This window comes from Ammospiza caudacuta, chromosome 10 (genome assembly GCF_027887145.1).
Source record: "Ammospiza caudacuta isolate bAmmCau1 chromosome 10, bAmmCau1.pri, whole genome shotgun sequence".
Classification (NCBI taxonomy): Eukaryota; Metazoa; Chordata; class Aves; order Passeriformes; family Passerellidae; genus Ammospiza; species Ammospiza caudacuta.
The window spans coordinates 10,485,674-10,504,946 of NC_080602.1; the positions used below are offsets into that span (position 1 = coordinate 10,485,674).

Consider the following 19,273-nt stretch of genomic DNA (forward strand, 5'->3'; position numbering starts at 1 on the left):
TGAGGGTTCGTGCAAAGCTGGAGTGGAACTGGTGTTGAAATAGCAAATTATTTTGGTGGTGTTTTATCTCTGTGTGCCTGAGGTACAGGGCACAGCTCTCACTGAGGTGGGTGCTGTGGTTGACTCCTCCAGCTCTGCTCTGCAGTAACTGTGAGGGAAATCTGTGCATTCCATGATGGTGTGCCTGCTCTTGGACTGGAACAGTCCTTCATGTCAGAACTTTTGGCATTTGTATTTTCCTCTGATTTGCCCTTTAGTTGCCTTCCTCCCAGTCTTCTGTGCTCCTCCAGTCCAGATTGTATGCCTGTTCAGGGATGAGCAAGGGCAGGGCTGTGTTAATTCCTGCCTTCTGTGTCTGGGAAACAGCCAGGGGAGGTTTGAATGCTACATCTGGGATGTGGCAGGCACTGCAAGCAGGCAGCCCAGCTATTTCTGGTGGGAGCTTGTCATGCTGCTGGCGTTTCCTTTCTTTTCTAAAATGTTCAACCAACAGTGCTGGAGGAAGCTGGAGCCCAGCAAGCCTGGAGAAGGTGATAGCTCACAGAGTCAACAGTAAAATCTGAAATAATGTCCAGTTTTGTGCCCTGATCTCTCAGTGCTGGAATACCTGGGGGCTCTGACCTAGGGAAACTTTTGGAAAGCTGCAGTGCCCGTGTGTTGGGAAAATGGAGAAGCCACAGATGAAACCCTCTTGTCCTTTCCAGCCACATCTCCTTTGGGGAGTGGTGTTTGCTGGATCAGACTTAATAATCACTGCAGACCATTGGAGTTCATGGGTAAGAAACCCCAATTTTTCCTTCAGTGCAGGGGAAACCTTCTGTCTTTTTAAAGTCAGCCAGAGACCACTACCTCAGCTGCCCCTTAGCCTATTAAGTGATTAACAGGTATTCCCAGAAGCCTTAATAAGTGGCCAAGTGGGCTGCTGTGGTAGAAGATAGGACAAGACTTTGGGCTGATTTTAATTAAAGCTCTCTCAGTGCCTTTGCTTGAGAAATGGGGAAAATTGTGTTTCTCTGTACATCTGGCAGATTTGTGGGCTGAGTGAAGACTCCTTATGTTGAAGGGCTGTGTGCTTTGCTAGCTGAAATTAATAACTGGAGAATTACAGGGGCTGGTATCATAACCAAGATAATCTAGAGATAAGATAGGTTTATTTACTAAAGTATATTTTTATCTTTGATTAAATCGCTCCAGGAATTGTGTCTAAGTGAGCTTTTAAGAACTTCTTTAAAGTACTCCTACATAGTACAGCCTGAGTTACAGAAAAGGTTGTTGTGGAGATCCAAATACAAAATAACGTGTAAAGATCAGAAACTAAAGCCCACAAGAGGCTGCTGGATGGAGGCCCCTAAATTCCCATAGAGCTTCTTTGTTAGTAGGACTGACTTGAAAGGGTTGAGCTGCTTGCTCCCATTGCAGGGCTGGATGAGGGAGGGATGCTGTTGGAGGGCTGGTGCCATGTGGTTGTGACCCAGGCACTTGGTGTTGCTGCAGGGGACAGCTTGGATCTCTGTCACCTGGGGGACAGCTTCAGATATGGGCCAGACCCACACTGTGACCATGCAATAGCCATTTCTGGTATCTCCTGCCCACACTGGATCTGCTGTCCCAGCTGTTCCGTCAGGGGTCTGCTCAAACCTTTCTGTAGCTGCTTTGCTTCACATGGGCTTTTTAAGCTGGAAAAAAATTCTTAGTTTGGCCTTAAACAATCTCTACTGGCATTAATAAGAGTCAGAACACACTGTAGAAGGAGAGGAGTGTCACTTTTATACTATAAAACCACAAGACTTGTTCTTTGTGCTTATTACGCTGTCACCCGAGGGTTTTATTTCGGTGAAGGTTTTGTTGGTGGTGGTGAGAGGCTGTCCTGCTTTCCCCTTGTGCTAATGCAGCTGTTTGTGTGGTCAGGCAATCAAATGGATTGGAGAGCTGATTCCATGAAAAAAACCAACCTAAAGGAAAAGAGAAGATCAGTTTCTGAGTCATTATTTGCAGCATAAAATGGCTGTAGTGGTATGAGCTGATGAGGGCAGGAGATGCAGGGATGGGGTGGGATCGCTGCTGTGGGTGACAGCATTGGCTTTTGGCAGCATCAGGTTGTGGCTGTGGCTGCAGGGCTCAGGAAATCACATTGCTGGTTTATGTCCTACTTTTCAACAGCTTCAGAGCAGTCCATTGAACGTTGGCCCTGAGGCAAACTTCCATTTTGGTGTCAAATGGCAAAGAACAGGCAGCCGCTCTCACGGCCCTGCTCTTGTCTCCTTTGCATGTAAATGGTCCTAAAACTGAGCCCAGAGAGTGGATTTGGAGAGCTAAAATATGGTTCTGGGGTGTAACAGAAGCCATATGGTCTGGTGTGCTTCTCATATAATCGAACTCTTGGCTGATGGTTCAGATTTAGTTGGAATAAAAACTTGTTCATGAGTGAAAATCAGCTCTTATGTTCCACCTTCCTTCTGACCTTTCTAGACTGTATTTCTTTCCTTAGCTTTCTTTCCTTAGCTGCCCTGAGTTTTTTTCTGGATTTGATGGTGCTTCAAGAACTTCTGAGAGCTTTTCCAGGGACTTCTTACACTGGCAGCCAGTTGTGTTCTAGGACACTTTCCAGCCCAAGTGTTTTGATGGTCAGGGCTGGATTATTCTTGCTCTGCAAGTAGTGTGGAGATTGTGGCAAAAATGGATAGGATGGATAGAAATCAGCCCTTCCTGCATTTTACAGCCATCCTGGAATTGCATTGTGTGGGCATACTGGATGTGGAGATGTTGGACTGTGGTAGGTGTAATTAGTCTGGTCCTTAAATCTCCAACCAAATTCTCATTTTATTAAGGTGCTTGGATTTACAGAGTTGGAGTTTTTTTTCCTTTTAAAATTTGTCAAGTCCAGCTATTTCCCAGTCCATGCCAGTAAACCTGTATTGTCTGAACAGATGATGTTATCAAACACCCTGATTTTCCCTTTGCCTATTCAAAGCTCTGCCTGATGTTCTCACCCTGGCTTGGTCACTCAATTATTGATTGTTTTTGTTTTCTTTCTCCAGAACCCGGCGACTATCACTCGAATACTGCTTAGCCATTTCAACTGGGATAAGGAGAAGCTGATGGAGAGGTAAGCAGCTGCAGAGCTGGAAAAAATGTTTGTTCCTGGATCAAGTGAGGATGGATGAATGCACGGCGTGTGGCAGGAGAATCTTTTGTGTAAGCTCTAAATGTCCCCCCTTTCTCAGCTAAGGGTGACTGGTGACTCATTGTTTTAATATTATTGATGCCTGGTTAGATTTAAAGTTGTGGAAGTTATGTTGCCCATTGGAAAGAAGGATTTCCAGTTTGAACATGTACAGGCTTTGGGCAGGCTTTGGAAAAAAGCAAGCAGGAACAGGTTCTTGTTATCTAGCAACTGTTTTGGATTTGGGTTTAGCTGCTCATGCCTGTCATGCTGGCATGTGTATTCCTGACATGTTGATTTGCTGCTCTGGCCAAGGCTAAATTGTTTCTGGCTGATAATGGTCCTGCCTTGTCTTCATCTGCACAGCTCCAGGTTTTCTTTAGGGTGTGTAAATAAAGGCTTGAATTTTGCCTCTCCCTCCCTCCCCCTCAGAGCAGAGTGTTTTATGGTTATTTCCCATCTTTGATTTCCAGCTCTTAGAATGTTGCTTGTCAGAGAAGGTACTTCTCAGTTTGTTGTTACACAGTGGAGACCAAATCCAGCTGCATTTGGTTCATTCCAGTGCCAGTGTTGGTGTTGAAGAGAGTTGAGGGAGCTGGAGAATATAAATTCCTTTAGAAATTGGGAGGAGAATGAATCTGGACTAAAAGGAGCAGTGAAAGCTGAACAGGGGCTTGCTGGTTGTGCTGGTCTTACTTGGTGTGAAGTGACCAATGGGTGGGTGTGGAGGGCCTGGTAGGATCATTAAAGTTTGACTTTTCCCTTAATTACCATTTCCTTTGCCTGATAATCAGGGTGTGGGAAGATGAGATCTGCTTGGTAAACCAGAGCAGTTGTTGGTGCTCCTGTGAATTGATAAATGTCCCTTCACTGACCCTGGGGTAGTTTGGTACTCTGTCACCCAGGAAAGAGGAGCAAAGGTTTTCACACTGTCAGTAATTATTTTGGAGTATAAATATTTGTGCTATCCTTGCCTAATGGATTTAGGACATCTTTAGTGCCCTTTGTGTAATATTTTTGGTTAATGATGGTGCTCAGGTATATGCTATGTTTTGTTTAACCTAGATTTTTTTTCTAAAGTGATTGTATTTTTTACAGCTTTCTAGTCCTTATTTTCTTTTGACTTCTTTTAGCAAATGTTGGAAGTCTGAAAGCTTTGTGTTACAAATATATCCACTATTTAACTCTAACTACAGCTGTTAAGAATTCTGATTTAATACCTGCTTTGCAACACTTGATATTTGAGTTTCTTGGGCTGGTTCTCTTGGGTGGGGTAAAGTTCACTCTCCTTGCCTGTGAGATACCTCTACACAAGTGCACTGAAAACCCATCCCTTTGTACAGTAGATTTTGTCCCTTGTTGTTGAAAGCTTGTTTAGGACTACCATCAATTTAAAAATAAAAAATTGGGCCGTGGTTTTGTTTTTGTTTTTTTTCTGAAGGGAGGTGCCAGCCAGGTCAATGTGAGGTATTATTGTTAAGGCTTTTCCAGTTTAAGTACATGTTATATTTACAAATGCACAGGTAAACATATTCATTAAAATACTTACCTCAGCAGGATTACACCTGTGAGTAATAGAATACATGACTTGCTTAGGCAGACCTGTTGCACACTGCTCCCAGTTTTGATGCTTATTGATGTCCTGTTTTATTAGAAAAACACTAAAACAGGATCTCTCCAGTGCCTGGTGCTGCCTTCTGCACCAAAAAACTTCCTTGAAATCTTCTGGAGTGCTGAGCTGTCTTAGAGCAGGAGAAGGAAGCTGGGTAGGAGGCTGAGAACAGGCTCTTGCTGTTCAAGAGGGTTTGGTCATTGCTGTGGTGATAGGTGAGGATTAGGTGAGGATTATGGGGAAAACACCACCCCAAAATACACATTTTGCTTGGAAGTTCCTGTTGTTTGATGGTGTATTTGCAGTTCCTAATTAGTGCCTGTTTTCTCTTAGCTCATGGTGAGTCAGCACCAGCTCCCAGCAGCCTTATCAGTCCTGGCCTGGAGGAAAGCACTTCAACCAAGTGGCTCCTCTTTTTTTGATAAGTGGGGAGATCTGAGCTTGTGACATGAAAATTTCTGTTTTCCCACTTTTTTTTTTAGCCTTGTTATGCCTGTTTTTAATGAGCAGGTTGTTGCTGTCTGTGCCAGCTTTGTCATGGAGTAATTACACAGTGGTGTTCAGAGGGCAGATGTGTTACAGATATTTATTCCACGTAGAGTAAAGTATTAACAGCCACAATTAAAAAACTGCCCTGTCCCACTGGTGAAACTTTAATTGTTTGTGTGGAAAAGCAAAATTGGAGGTTTGGGGTGGATTTGTTTGTGGAATGGAAGTGATGAGTGGAGGAGATACTAGTTCAGCCTCTGATATGCTGCATTAAGGAGAATAAAGATGTCAAATATTGTTTTCCTGTGTCTTGCAAGCTGGATTCATAGGGATAGGAGAGCACCAGGTGCGCAATGACCACATCACCTCAGAACCAAGTGAAGAAAATGCTTTCATTATTATTACCTTCCAATTTTGCTATGGTGTCCTCTCCTGAGGGGAGTTTGAGGAGGCACCTCTGTGTGACGAAGAGGTTAAAATGCAGCTCTCCTGCTTTATGTGCCTTCCCCATGTCATTTTGTTAAGAGAAAAGTGTCTCAACATGTCCCCAAGGCCTGATTTAATCCCTGGAGGCACAGCCAGAGATAGAGCAGTCCCTTGTAGCTGCTTATCTTGGTGGCCACATGTCCCTGTTTTCTCTGAGTGGAGGAGGGATGTCAGGAATGCCCAGCTTGCCTCTTCTCCAGAACCTGCTGCCTGCTTTCCTTGGAACAAATTAATACTTTCCACTCTTCAGCAGAGGCTGAACAGGTGAAAAATGGTGCATGGCAGGAGTTTTGATGTGGAGATATCTTTGTACTGGGAGTGTTTTGATGCACTGACACTCACAAATGCTCTTCCATGGAAGTAAATATCCCAAAGTGTGTACTAGAAGCAATTTTTTTTTCAGTGAAAAGGTTTTTTATCTTTGCTACTCCCATGGGTAGGATTTGATTACGTCTGGAAAATGGTGATTAGGCAGTTACAAACAGCAGGAGGGAATTTTGAGGAGATAAAGGGGCTGACAGCTTGATCCCTCTGCCAAAAAGCCTTGGTGGTGTTATAGGTTTGGTCTTGGTAAGTAGAAATACTTGAAAATAATGGACAAAGACTGGTCTGTCCATTCATTTTAAAACAGCAGAAAAAACCCCTAACTTTGTGATGAAGTAAATGAACTTAAGAGAATTAATAGAGTGAATTCTGGTGCACCAGAAGAGCTGGAATTACTCAGTATCTGCATTGTGAAGGGAAAGGAGGGCACAGGATTTAAAGGGCTGTTGGAGGTGCTGTGCTCCTCCCTAGGATGAAAATAAGGATGGAGGTACCAAGAACCAAGCCTTTAATAGAGAATATTTGAGGAAAAATCAGAATTCTTGGAGTTGTAAACAGCAGTTAGAGAGCTGTTGGACTTTGGAATATCCATTGGAGCTGTGTTTTCTGGGAGATCCACTCTCTAAAAATGCAGTTTTCCTCTGCATTTTCTGGAGTTCTTACAGCCCAGTAGCTGCATGAGTATGAGTCTGAGAGACATACCTAAAAATAAATGTGGAAATTACTTACTCAGAAAGAAAATGCACAAAAAGAAAACAGCATGGCGAAGCAGGAATACTATCCATAGGTATTTAAAGGGGATAGGAAATTCCAGATGAAAAAAGTCAAGTTCCTGACATGGATATTCACCCTTAAAACCAGCCCACCACTACAAAAGCCTCTGGTATTTCCATAAGCATTTAGCTGGTCATGAGTATTAGGGTTCAAGTTGCATCATAGCATTTGTATACAAAACTATTTTCCTTGCAAACTTCTCACCCAGCTGTGTGTCTGCTCTCCTCAGAGCATGTCCTGTGCTGCTCCTGCTGCCTCTAAGAGCAGTTGGAATGCTGGAAAACTTTTGTGGACTTGATATTTATCCATGATTCTTAATAAACAAATACTGCCTGTAATGGGACTGCACTGAATTCACTTGGTAAAATTTTCTAAATATATAATTTGATATATTTAGATTTTTTAAATTTAAATTTTTATATATTTAGATCTAAATATATATTTAGATTTTATATTTAGATTTAAATATAACATACAAATTTCTAAATATCATCCTCTAAGCAAACAAAAGAACTTGGTTGAGTAAACTCCTGAGCTAACATTGAAAAACAGTGGCAAAGCCTTGTGGATACTGTGATGCCAGAATTCACCACTTCCTTCCAGATTCTCAGTGTCTTGAAATTTAAGATCTAAAATACATGAACTATATCGAGAAACATATGAAACAGCAGGAAAATTGATATTTTTTAAATTATAAATCAAGCCTTGTTGGTAGGTAGAGCTGTAATGGAGCTGGGGAATGACTTACTGGGTTTGGCTGGGGATGTGTGCATGTGATGGGGCTGGTTAATTGGCTGGTTTAATTAGTTCTTTGCAGCTGCTGCAGGCTGGAGAAAGGTGTGTGAAGGATTCTGGGAAGAGGCTGAGCTTTCTGATAATGATTCTCTCCAGTTTGGTCCTCTTCTCCAAAGAGGAGCTTTTTACAAGCCTTTAAAGCAAACCAATATTGTTTTCCTTAAGGGAATAGGAAATAGAAAGGAAGTGATCTTTTTTCACCTCCCAAAAGCAATTTTGCATCCTCCTTTCCAATAGGTCCCTGATCTTTGGAGGCATTGTAAACCTGAAACTGTATTTTTTAGGAAGTTGTTAAATTACCTCAGGTTGATTGAAGAGAAAAGATGCTCAAACAGCTGATGATAAGAATATTAGGAAAAATTGAAGGCTTCAGTTGAAAAGAATTGAGCTTGAAGGCATCAAACCTGTGCTTTAGGAAGGTGTTCCAATGCCTGAACTGTGAACTCATGTTCTTGCTCTAGTTTCCTGTCCTGGAACTCTAATGCCAAGCAATTGGGAGAGTCACAAATTACTTGAAATGCAGCTGAAGAATTGAAGGTGCCTGAATTTCAGGAGTGTTTAATTCAAGGGAGAGTCTCTGAAATTCTGCAGTTGTCTAATATCCACCTCTGTGTTGTGCTAGAGAAGGGTTTATTGGAAGTAGTGGGTGTATGAGTTTCGAAATACAAAAAGCATCTTTGTACACTTAACTGCTACATAGAATGGAAATATGATTTAGAAGGTGGTTAAATTTTCCTTCTGTCCTGTGTTGTGCAGGTACTTTGATGGCAACTTGGAGAAGCTCTTTGCAGAGTGTCACGTAATTAATCCAAGTAAAAAGTCGCGAACGCGCCAGATGAACACCAGATCATCAGCCCAGGACATGTCCTGTCAGATCTGCTATCTGAACTACCCAAACTCCGTGAGTACCCTGGGGCTCTGCTGCTGCCTATCACTTTCTTGAAGTTGGGATTGAAGTTTGATGGTAGATTGAGATGGTAGTTCATGTTTGGACTCAGGTGTTGATTATTTCTTATCAGTGAAACGGCCTCACAGCCATGAGTTCAGCAGCGTTTCATTAGAGGGCACAAAATGGCCAACAATCTCTTGTTACAAGGTCTTTTAAGACTAAACTACCCAATTAAGAAGTGACACCTAGATTATTTTCTCTTTTAACCCAATAACTGATCCCTGGAAACCCTCAATGCAGACTTGTCTGTTCAATTACAAAACATCACCCAAACCCATGAAGAAGGTAAAGAAGAACAACCTGTGTCTTCCCTAAAACCTACATCTTTATTTATTTCATATCTATTTATATGAAATAAACATTTCATATAAGTTCATATTTATTCATATAAATTTCATATTTATTTCTATATTCTAAAACCCCAAACCCTTAAGTTTTCCACCCTGTGATATTACACGCTTTTAACCAGCTACACACCCATAATCCCAGTGCTATCAATCAATTTTTAAAGTCTTCTCCACAGCCTCAGGTCAAATGCAGTGCTCTCTTGCAAGTCTTTTTAGCACAGAAAGTTAAAAATTCTCAGCATCCAGGGTTCCAACACTACCTGAACAGCAACTCCCCAGATTTCCAACTTGAAACTTCACATTTTCCTGCACAGCACCTCTGAGGGTGCTGGGGCTTGGGCAGTGGTGTGGTAAAGTTCAGGAAAAAGCAAGCAGGTGATGTTTGCAAAGGTCTGATACCAAGTGAGGTGTATAGATAAAGGATGTGTGAAATTCAAGCCTGTGAAAAGCATGATGGGCAGAGGGATTTACTTAAATAGAAAGACAAGGTAGGAAACAGCTTTTAAAAGCAAAATAGTCAAACTAGAAAGTCTAGAAAAAAATAGTAGAAGTAAAATGTGGATATCTTTGGATCTTTGTTATATTGGACAATACCCTCTTGGTCAGACAGGAGGATGTGTTACCCAGTGCTTCCTGGGGCTCTGCATCAATGCTCTGGGTCATAGTGTTATTTTTTTTGTCACTGTTGACCAAACTGAGGCATTCCCATGCACTGCTAAGAGGTCCAGGCTCTGCAGGGGCTCCCAGGGGCAGGACATACTGTTGGGAGACCTGGGAGAAAAGGAAGCGAGTGGAAAAGCTCAAATTGGAGAATTCAACGAAAGGCAAAGTGCTGATAGGAAGGAATTCTGTTCTTTGGGGGGAGTGCCCCTCCAGAACACCCTAAAACAAGTGCTGGGCCTTTCCAGGCCTGACATAAGGCTTTGCTCTTGCTCTGGGTGTGTTTTCAGCAAGGAACCATGATGAGCTTTGGGGTTCAGGAGTACTGGGGTGAAGTTCCCTGGCTGTGGCCTCTCCCTTGCTCTGGGTGTTCTTCCCTGGAGCGGACAGAGCTGAGCCAAGCCCAGCTTCAGCCTCCCATTCTCAGCATTGAGGTCCCTGTTGCTCTTCAGCCAGGAACCACAAGGCTTCGTGTGTCTCCTCTTCAGCCTTGTGTGCCCTGACTTCTTGTGAAGAGTAGCTGGGCAGGCAAATCCCTGCTCTGTGTGATGAGGTGCTTTGAAAAAAAAAAGGCAATATATTCTAATATATTATTCTCTTCATTTTAATGTAGTTTCTGTGCTGGGTGGGGGTACAACCCACAAGTGACAGGCCTGTCCTCTGGCTGGGGTGCTGTGCTACCTGGGAAACAGAATCCCAGAATCATGGGACAGGCCCACAATGGAGTCCTATCCTGGCCCTGCACAGGATAACCTCTGAATCCACACCCCAGCATTGTCTAGAGTTTTGGAACTGGGAAGAACAGTACAAAACATGCTAACACTTCTTGATTTTGTAGCTCAAATAGCAGTGGCCCAGTTGTTAGAAGAGCAGATTTTTAGCTGGAGCAGAGAGATGTTGCAGGTGAGCAGGGCTCTCTCTGTTGCTGGTGTTAAAAGACATCAGAGGGGACTTGGTTTCTTTGCCCTACAGAAAAGCTGGAGCCTGTAGGAAAACTAATATTTATTATTTCTTCTGTAAAAGGCTGTAGTGTCTCTGTCTAAGGTGATTGAAATCTGTTTTGAAATTTGTTTTAGTTGATGTGAATTATAAATTCTAGGATTATTTTTATGTTCAATGCCTAACCTAAAATCTCAGCTTTGAAAATCCTCTTGCAGTAATCAGCTAATTATTTTTCCATGTGAAAGCTGGGGGGTTTTTGCACTGACAGCCCCTTTCAGCCTATGGAAAGCTGAGAGTTTGCCGGTGTTAAGAAGTTTTACAGTGACCAGTTGTTGCAAGAATGTTAGTCTTGAAATTCCCTCTCTCCCATCTACAAAGCCTCTGTAGCTCTTCAGTCACCTCCACAGAGTTGTGGTTTGAGGTTTTGGGAAGCACCTGCCCAACAAAGCATTTGAAGCTCTCACCCTGCAAATCTGAGGATTAAAGGGAGATGTTTCACCTGCTCTGTGTCCCTGTCAAGCACTGTCAGGTCCCAGCACTTCTTTTGGGTGACACCTTTATTGGGAAAACAGGAATTGGGAGGGTCATGGCTTTGCCTTCCTCCTCTCCTGCCCCTCACCCTCAGGAGAGCAGGCTGGGGGTGTTTTTGGGAGCATCCTGCTTGGTCCAGACTGCAGATGTTGAGCACAGATGTGGTGACAGCAGAGCTGTCCCCTGGGCTAATGAGGAATCACTGCTCCCCCCACATCCTTGGTGCTTTTATGTTGGCCTTTTTATTTGCTCCCTTGACATCTGCTGTCAGCTGAGCCAAAAATAATTGGGAACTCCCTCAAAGTAAAGAAAAGAGCTGAGAGATTCTCTGCATTCCTTGCAGCCTGGGAGGAAGTGTGGTGGTGGTGGCTGCCTTTCTGTGAGCATTCAGCAAAGCATTTCCCTGCCTGAAATAACCAAAGCAGGTCTCACATGAAGATGTGTTCTGTGCTGGTTCCTCATGTGTGCCTGCTGCAGGAGTGTTGAATTCAGTAAGAGATGATTCCCTTGTCTGTCCCTGCTTCCCATCACGTGTGGAGAAGCCAGTGTAGTCTTTGGGATGGTTTCATGCTGTGGCATCCCAAAAGTTCCAGATGTTGAAGTGTTTTTCCTCTAACTCTGCACCTCCAGGAGATGCCACTTGGCCACAGCAGCATCTGTGAAGCATCAGACACCTTGTTAGCTGGCTCAGTGAGGGTTCAGAAATGGGAAGGTGTCTTTTTGCACTCTTGCAGCCAGTGTACCTGGCACCACATAGGTGTCAGCCTCCTCTCTGATCTCTTTGTTGTTTTTTTGGGGTGGATATTTCTGTTTTTACCTGGAAGCAAGCCAGAACCAAGTTTACCTGACCCAGTCAGGTCAGATTGAGCTGTGTTGTTGCTCACAGCTGCAGCCTGTGCTGGTGGCAGGAGTGTCAGAGCAGTGCCAGCCCTGGCAAAGGGGCAGTGCCAGAGCATCCAGAGATGGCACAGCACAGCTGCTGCTCCTCTGTGGGATGGACAGAATGATCTGTGGTGTCTGAGAATGCTTGGAAGGAGCATTTGCCTCAAGTGGATTCTCCTTTCCTCAATTACCACCATCCTGCTGTTGTTCTGGGCTGTTCCACAGGGCACTTCAGGTTCTTTCCTCTGTGGAGTTTTCATGGTTTGATGGTGTCTGAGGGTAGAGTTCTGGTTTTAACTCACTAGCTGAGAAGTTGGTGTGAAAAGCTGAGCCAGCAAATATTACCTCAATAGTGGTATAAATGAAGTGTTTTAAATACAGTTTTTCTTGGTGCTGACTTTGAGTATAAAATAACTTTCAGCTGACCAGAGCAAAGTACTTCCACTCTTTCCTCAGCAGTGTTTGCTTCTCCACCCCTTGTGTAACCACTCAGTCCCAGATGATATCTTGCCAGCTCTGTGCAGATGATGCAGACAAGGATGGAGTTGTCCCTGTTGCTGTCTGTGACAGCAGGTCATTATTGAATTCTGTTTATCAATTTACACCTGCCAATTGGGATCTTGAGTGTCCTCATCTGATGAGCATCTGAGTTTCAGGGAGAACTTCCCCGGGGAAGTCTGGGACTTTTGGGCAGCACCCACATGTGCCAAGGGAAAAAAATAGGAGGAATGAAGAGTCTGTATCCTTGTCACTGTCACCTGTTTGGTGTTGCATTTATTTGACTGATTTCCAAAACAAAATGGGAGTGTGCTAGATATACACACCAAAAACAAGGATAAATGGAAATGGGCAGGATGGAAACATGGGCCACACCTGTCCTTGCTGCTGGGCTTGGGGATTAAAGTCTGGCTTTGGAAGAGTGACTAAGGCTGCCTTGGCAGTGTTCTGTAGGGGTGATGATGCAAAGAGAATAGCAGTGTCTCAGCTTTGGTGTGAGGAATGAGGGATGGGATGGATGAACTGCACAGCACCAAGAGGGTGAAATTATTTTTTATCAATCCATGTGATAAAATGAGGCCATGTCTTGTGTTCTTTGTCATTGCAGTATTTCACTGGCCTAGAGTGTGGACACAAATTCTGTATGCAGTGCTGGAGTGAATATTTAACTACCAAAATAATGGAGGAAGGCATGGGACAGGTAAAATCTCAACTCACCTCATGGCTTATTTCTGGAAATCCTGTGTATTGGAGAGAGGGGGGAGAGTCTCTCTGCTAAAGTTTAAAAAAACCCAAAAGAACAACAGAGAAAACCCAAACCCCAAAGGTTTGGGGCTCTGCTAAGGTGAATCTGGAAAGAATTCAGTGGGGTTGGTTTCTGGGCTGGGGAAGGAGGAACCAGTGGCACACCTGGGAGAGGCAGGGCACTCCTTTGGCTGTGGATTGTAGTGAAGTCTGGTGCCTTGGAATTCCTTGTGATGCAGAACCAGGATAACCACTGTTCCTTCTCTGACCTTTTTGTGTTTTTCAGACCATTTCATGCCCTGCCCATGGCTGTGATATCTTAGTGGACGACAATACAGTTATGTAAGTAATTCTCATGGCTTTGCTCTCTCTTTCCATTGTGTTACTCATGTGCTATTCAGATCTATTCAAATGCTTCTAACAAACTGCACAGAGGCTTGCAGGCAGCAGAGGAACTGTCTTGAACTGTCTGCTTTGATTCCAGAATGTCTCTTAACCTCCTGTTGAGGTGTGAAAACCCCATGTGATGACACTGGGAGGAAACACTCCCTGACCAGTTTGGTCAGTGTGACACCAGGGTTTCCAAACCCTGTTTTACTGCTTTGTGCACTCTGTTTCCTTTGATTTAGGTAGGAATTTAGGACTTCTACCCAGGTCAACCCACTGGTTGCCCAAGCCCTGTAGCTGTAGTTAAGAGGTGAGTCAGAGGACAGGAGTCCTAAGGGCTGATGCAGGATGTGTTTTTTGCCCTCTGATAGGAGGCAGTTGACCCTCAAACACAAGATTTGATTAAGGTGGTGTGTCATCCTGTATCCTTGGAATTGTTAAGTTGTCCAGCTGCAGAATGACTGATACAGTTCATGGTGGAGCAGTGAACTCCATGAGCTTCCTTCTCTTTTATACTGAGAAAAGTTGTTCCATGAGCAATATCCTTCATAATGTTGAGCTTTGTTCAAGTTCATTTTAATTCTTCTTGCTAAAACATCTCAGTAGAGGCTTATTTTGTTACCTTATTCTTTCCTTCCTGAAGCCTGACTCACTCATTGATATTAATTTGGTGTTTTTTATTATCAGCTGCTTTCAGAGCAACGATTTTCCCAATTTTGGCTCTTGGTTACTCATGGAGTGTAGGCTGGATGGAAGTGGAAGTAGCTGAAATGCTTTCCTGCCCTGTTGAGGGGTGGTTTGTAGAGCCTAGTGGGTGGAAACTGAGCTGTAGTTGACATGTCTTGAGTAACTTGATTGAGATTTTTGTTTACCAGAGGTTGAACTTCAATTTGTGGAGTCAAACGCTCTCAGCAGGACTTTTTGGAGTGTTTTCCTGATTGCAGCAGTTGGAATGAGCTGTTCAAACAGTGCATGAGAAATGGAGTAGCTGAAAGCATTGGGGGTGGCAGTGGCAGGAGCAAGGAAAGGATGGAAGAAAAGGAGGGCAGTGCTTGGGATTCCCCTTGGCTGGAGAGAGCAGGGATGAGGCCTGGGATAGGGCAGTGGTCCCATTTGTCTGAGTGAAACTAGAAATTGTTCCTAGTGGTAAAAATCCACCTTTCCCTGGTCTTCCATGCATTTCTGTGGGGAGGAAGGTGCATTTTTTGAAAAAACTCTTTCCTTTAAAAGCCAACAAAGACAACTGTGGCAATCTTAGGATATGTCAATATATATGTCAAAAAATGTAAATTATCTCAACTGGAACCTGTACTCACTCCTGTGTTGTTAATTATTACTTTTTAGGTCCTTTCCTGTTTACAAAGTCTCCAGCTCTCAGTTTCCAAGTGATATGAACACAAAATTAATATGATTTATGGGCTCTGGGCATGAGTTTCACCTCTTAATTTGTCTAGTTTCATTTATGATTTACCAAAAGATAGTAACATTCAAAGCAAAATTCTTGAAATCTTGACCTGGTGATGTTGATTAGGGCAATCAAAGCAGACTGATATGCAAAAAATCAGTGGATTGTGTGCTCTGGTTAGTCATGGCATGACTATTTATTTAAATTACAGAACCTGATATATTGCTATAATACAGTACATTTTCAAGGTGATGTTTAGTATGTCTTGAAGCCCAGGTATAGGGTAAAAAAAGAGATTTCTAATTAATACCAAATTCAAATTGTTTTCTCATTCTTCAGTAAGTTTGACTCCAGAATTGCAGGAGATGCTTTGTCAGCTGATTTGTTTTATTTTAGCCCTGGGAATTGAGCTGCCACGTGCTGTGATTTATGTAATAACCAGCATGTGCTTGGGAGAGGAGCTCCCCAGCTGCCCAGAGCTGGGATTTGTGCACATCCCCTGGGCACACACTGCTCCTCAGGGAGTGTTGTAAGGATAACATGCAGGAATACCCTTAGTTTTGGCTGCAGCTGGAAAGGAAAATCCATTAATTCCAATATTTACCCATGGTATGGCCTGTATAAAGCTGTATCCCACAGTAGGATATGAACCAGGAATGCCACAAAGGGTGTGTCAGTGCAGCTTTATATTTAGATATATTGGGAAGACACTTCAGTTATAGCTAAAAGACATTTTTAGAAGGGCTCAGCAATCCACAATTAAGTTATTTTGGATGCATTTAGGCTGGGCAGTCTGCAAATGCCAGCTGGAATGGTGTGCCCAGGAGAAAAGTGGTCACCATGCTTGTCAAGGGTTCCCATCAGTGAGTTTTCCTCTGCTCTCCCAGTTCCAAGCAGACTGGAATTAGTTTAAAGTCCATGTTGTGTACACCCCTAGTGATACTGAATTCAAGTCAGCTTTGTTTTTATGGTAGATAGATTAAAACACCATTAATTTTTAAGGTGAAGCTGTAGCATTCCACTGAAACCCAGCTAACATGAGGCTTCCCAAAGTTATTAGCCACACAAGGGTTGTTCTGGAGCTTTTTAAAGGGATTTGCCACAAAATGTGCTTGTTTTATGTAAATGAGCTGATTAAATTACTTGCTTTGTTTCTTGGGCTCTTCAGGAAAGTGTTTTTAAATAAAAATCCTCACACCAAGAGGTTCAGTTTTTTTTTAACTGCATGAGCTTTCTGTTTCTGAAGCTAATATATTTATATATTGAATAGAATGAATGTAGTTTTCATAATGATCTAACAAATAAATAGGGAACAGGTAAGTACAAAAAGTACCTGCAAGTGTAAAAGGATGAATCAAATCTGTCTTCACTTAATGGCAGTATATGAAAAAACCAATATTTCTGCTACAATTTTTCTGCTTCTTCCCTTCCCACAGGCGTCTGATCACAGATTCCAAGGTTAAATTAAAGTACCAGCATTTAATAACCAATAGTTTTGTAGAGGTGAGTTCTTATTTGAATTTTTAATGGCTTGTAGGGTTTGTCTCACACGTGTAGCCAGCCAGAGGCTGGAGGCTTGTTTAGAACTACAGAGCAGTTTTTTTGCATAGTCTCTAATCAGGTGTGAATGCAGGGGTTGTTTTATTGTCCTTTGCATTACAGGGATAATTGTAGGAAAATACTAAAAAAACTTTAGGACAAAAGACCTAAAGAGAATGCAAGAGCTGTTGCTTAATATTTGAGTTCTGAGAAGCAGAATTACGTAGTTATAGTAGTTACATAATAGTTATGTAATATTTATGGCTCTGGAGTGTTACCTGAGATACTTCACATTGAAAAGCAGGAAATGCTGTAAACAAGAGCATGCCTTAAACATTTTGCCAGTTGAAGTAAAACTGCAGAAGTGCTTTAGCAAAACACTGATAGTTTTCTAGGCTCCAAATAAACTTGGAGAAAGGTGCTTTGCAGGATGTTTGCACTGTCCCAGTTTCCCAGCTGTGTGGCTTCAGCTGTCCTGTAGAGCCCGGGGCAGAAGTTGTTACAGGATCAAGCTTTCAGTCCTTGCCAGAAGTGATGGGTGCAGTGGGTTTGGTTTTAATCTCTTAGCTGTTTGCAGCCACAACAAAGGCACGCAGGGCAGGAGCTGTCCTTGAGCACAGCTTCCCCTGTGATGTGGGATGTGTGCTTTGTTTCAGTGTAATCGACTGTTAAAGTGGTGTCCTGCCCCCGACTGCCACCACGTCGTTAAAGTCCAGTACCCGGATGCGAAACCCGTGCGCTGCAAATGTGGCCGTCAGTTCTGGTAAGAGCCAGCCACGAAAAGCTGCTGATTCTGCCTGTACTCACTGCCTCAAGTGTGTTACTGTGCGTTCATGGAGGCTGCTTTGGCTCGGGAGGGACCTCAGAGGTGTCCAGTTCCACCCCCTGCCATGGGCAGGTGTTGCCACGTTTCTCTTCACAGAGAAAAGCAAGGCACAATTCTTCCCAAGGATTTCTGAGATTCTCTGAACCTCAGAGAAAGGGAAAACACGATTCTTATCACTTGCTGTGGCTGTGTTGTGCCAAAGTAGAATGCAATATGGAGATTGTTTATCCAGAGTGAGGATGTTTTGTTTCCTTGGCCTGTCAGGGCCAAGAGAGTGTGTGTGTGTGTGTGGGGACTGTCAGGTGACAGTCACAAGATTCAGTGCAGAGTGAGCAGTTGTGTGCAGAGTGAGTGCTGGGCACATTCAGTTCAGATGAAATGTATATAGTATAGTATAATAAAGTAATTAATTACCCTTCTGATATCACTGGAGTCAGATGCATCATTCTCTCTCCCCTTCGTCGGAGTCACCTTTGATTTACAATAGGCAGGGACACCTTCCACTATCCCAGGCTGCTCCAAGTCCTGTCCAGCCTGGCTTGGACACTCCAGGGATGGGGTGACTTCTCTAGAAACCAGTTTCAGTGTCTCACAACTCTCACAGTAAAGAATTTCTCCCTAATAATCCCATCTAACTCTGTCCTTTGGCAGTGGGAAGCCATTCCCCTTTGTTCTGTCACTGTTTTGAAGTGGCCCTTGAAGCATTTCAGGATTGAAGGGAGGGGTGTGTTGAGTTTCCTTAGGACTGGCTTTGAACAACCCAGAAGAAAACTTACACTTTTTAATTACAAGTACAGTCTGCTTATTTTCCCTTTCTTTCCCTTGCAGCTTTAACTGTGGTGAAAACTGGCATGATCCTGTTAAATGCAAGGTGAGCATGTCAACGTTCTTATACAAATCTGTGTTTTGAAAAAGTTTAAAATAAATGTATGTGCAAGACTTAGCAATGAAGCCCAAGTTTTTGTGGCTGTCCATAGAATCACAGATGATCCTGAGCTGGAAGGGACCCCCAGGGACTACTGAGCCCAATTTTTGTTCCCACCATGGAGCAGAGTAGCTCACCTGTTCAAATCACAGGGTGAGAACCAGCAGTGAAACCCTATTGGGTGCCTTTACTGCTGCCCCCCAGTTGGACCTTGTGAGGGAGCAGTGCCTCATCCAGGTGGGAATTGCCTGGAAGAGGAGGCTGTTAGACCTGTGACCCCTGCAGAGGAGTGAAGGTGCTTTTTGGACAAGGAGCATTCCTGTAGGAGTTGTTCCTGTAGGTGTTTGATGTTTTGTCAGGTGTTTATCCATTGTACTGGAGCAACTAATTTGGTTTTGCTGGTTTGGGTTGGACCCTTCCAAACCCTTCCCTTTAAAGATTATCTACTCCCACAGCCTGCCATGGGCTGGGATACCTTCCACTAGCCCAGAGTGCTCCAAACCCCATCCTTGAACACTTCCAGGGATGGGGCAGGCACAGCTGCTCTCTGGGCAGCCTGTATCAGAGCCTCCCCACCCTCACAGGGATCATTTCCTTCCCAATATCCCATCTATCCCTGCCCTCTAGCAGTGGGAAGCCATTCCTTGTGTCCTGTCCCTCCAGGCCCTTGTAAACAGTCTCTCTCCATCTTTCTTGTAGGCCCCTTTCAGGTACTGGAAGGCCACAATTAGTCACCCCAAAGCCAAAATGTCCTTATTATTTAAGAGTCCAACATGAAGTTTGTGTTGATTAAGAGCTGCAAACTCATTGCAGGAGTGTTTGTGCTGGGTGCTTGTGCTTGCTGGATCAGGATGGAGCAGAAGGAACTGTCTGCCACTAAATTAGTGGCTGCTTGCACAGTTTTCCACCACCAACACTCCCCAGTTCCCATGTGGCTGGGTGTACCTTAATGTGAGCAGGTGTCCTGGGAACATTTGCAGTTCCTCCAGCTACAC

At 43.5% G+C, this 19,273-nt stretch overlaps 1 protein-coding gene and 1 long non-coding RNA gene across 2 annotated transcripts in view; one reads left to right on the top strand and one right to left on the bottom strand.

Moving 5' to 3' along the window:
* ARIH1 (ariadne RBR E3 ubiquitin protein ligase 1) overlaps positions 1-19,273 on the top strand; it is a 51,661-nt gene that overhangs the window by 18,549 nt on the left and 13,839 nt on the right. The window contains exons 2-8 of the mRNA XM_058811178.1: positions 3,039-3,106; positions 8,400-8,544; positions 13,060-13,152; positions 13,483-13,538; positions 16,425-16,491; positions 17,184-17,290; positions 18,182-18,224. Coding sequence (XP_058667161.1) covers positions 3,039-3,106; positions 8,400-8,544; positions 13,060-13,152; positions 13,483-13,538; positions 16,425-16,491; positions 17,184-17,290; positions 18,182-18,224 — 579 coding nt within the window. The remainder of the gene's footprint in view (positions 1-3,038; positions 3,107-8,399; positions 8,545-13,059; positions 13,153-13,482; positions 13,539-16,424; positions 16,492-17,183; positions 17,291-18,181; positions 18,225-19,273) is intronic.
* LOC131561786 (uncharacterized) lies at positions 1,747-5,317 on the bottom strand. Its single transcript, XR_009275101.1, has 2 exons — positions 4,713-5,317; positions 1,747-1,952 (listed from the first exon to the last, which is right to left on the bottom strand). It is a non-coding gene; the product is annotated as an uncharacterized LOC131561786 (long non-coding RNA).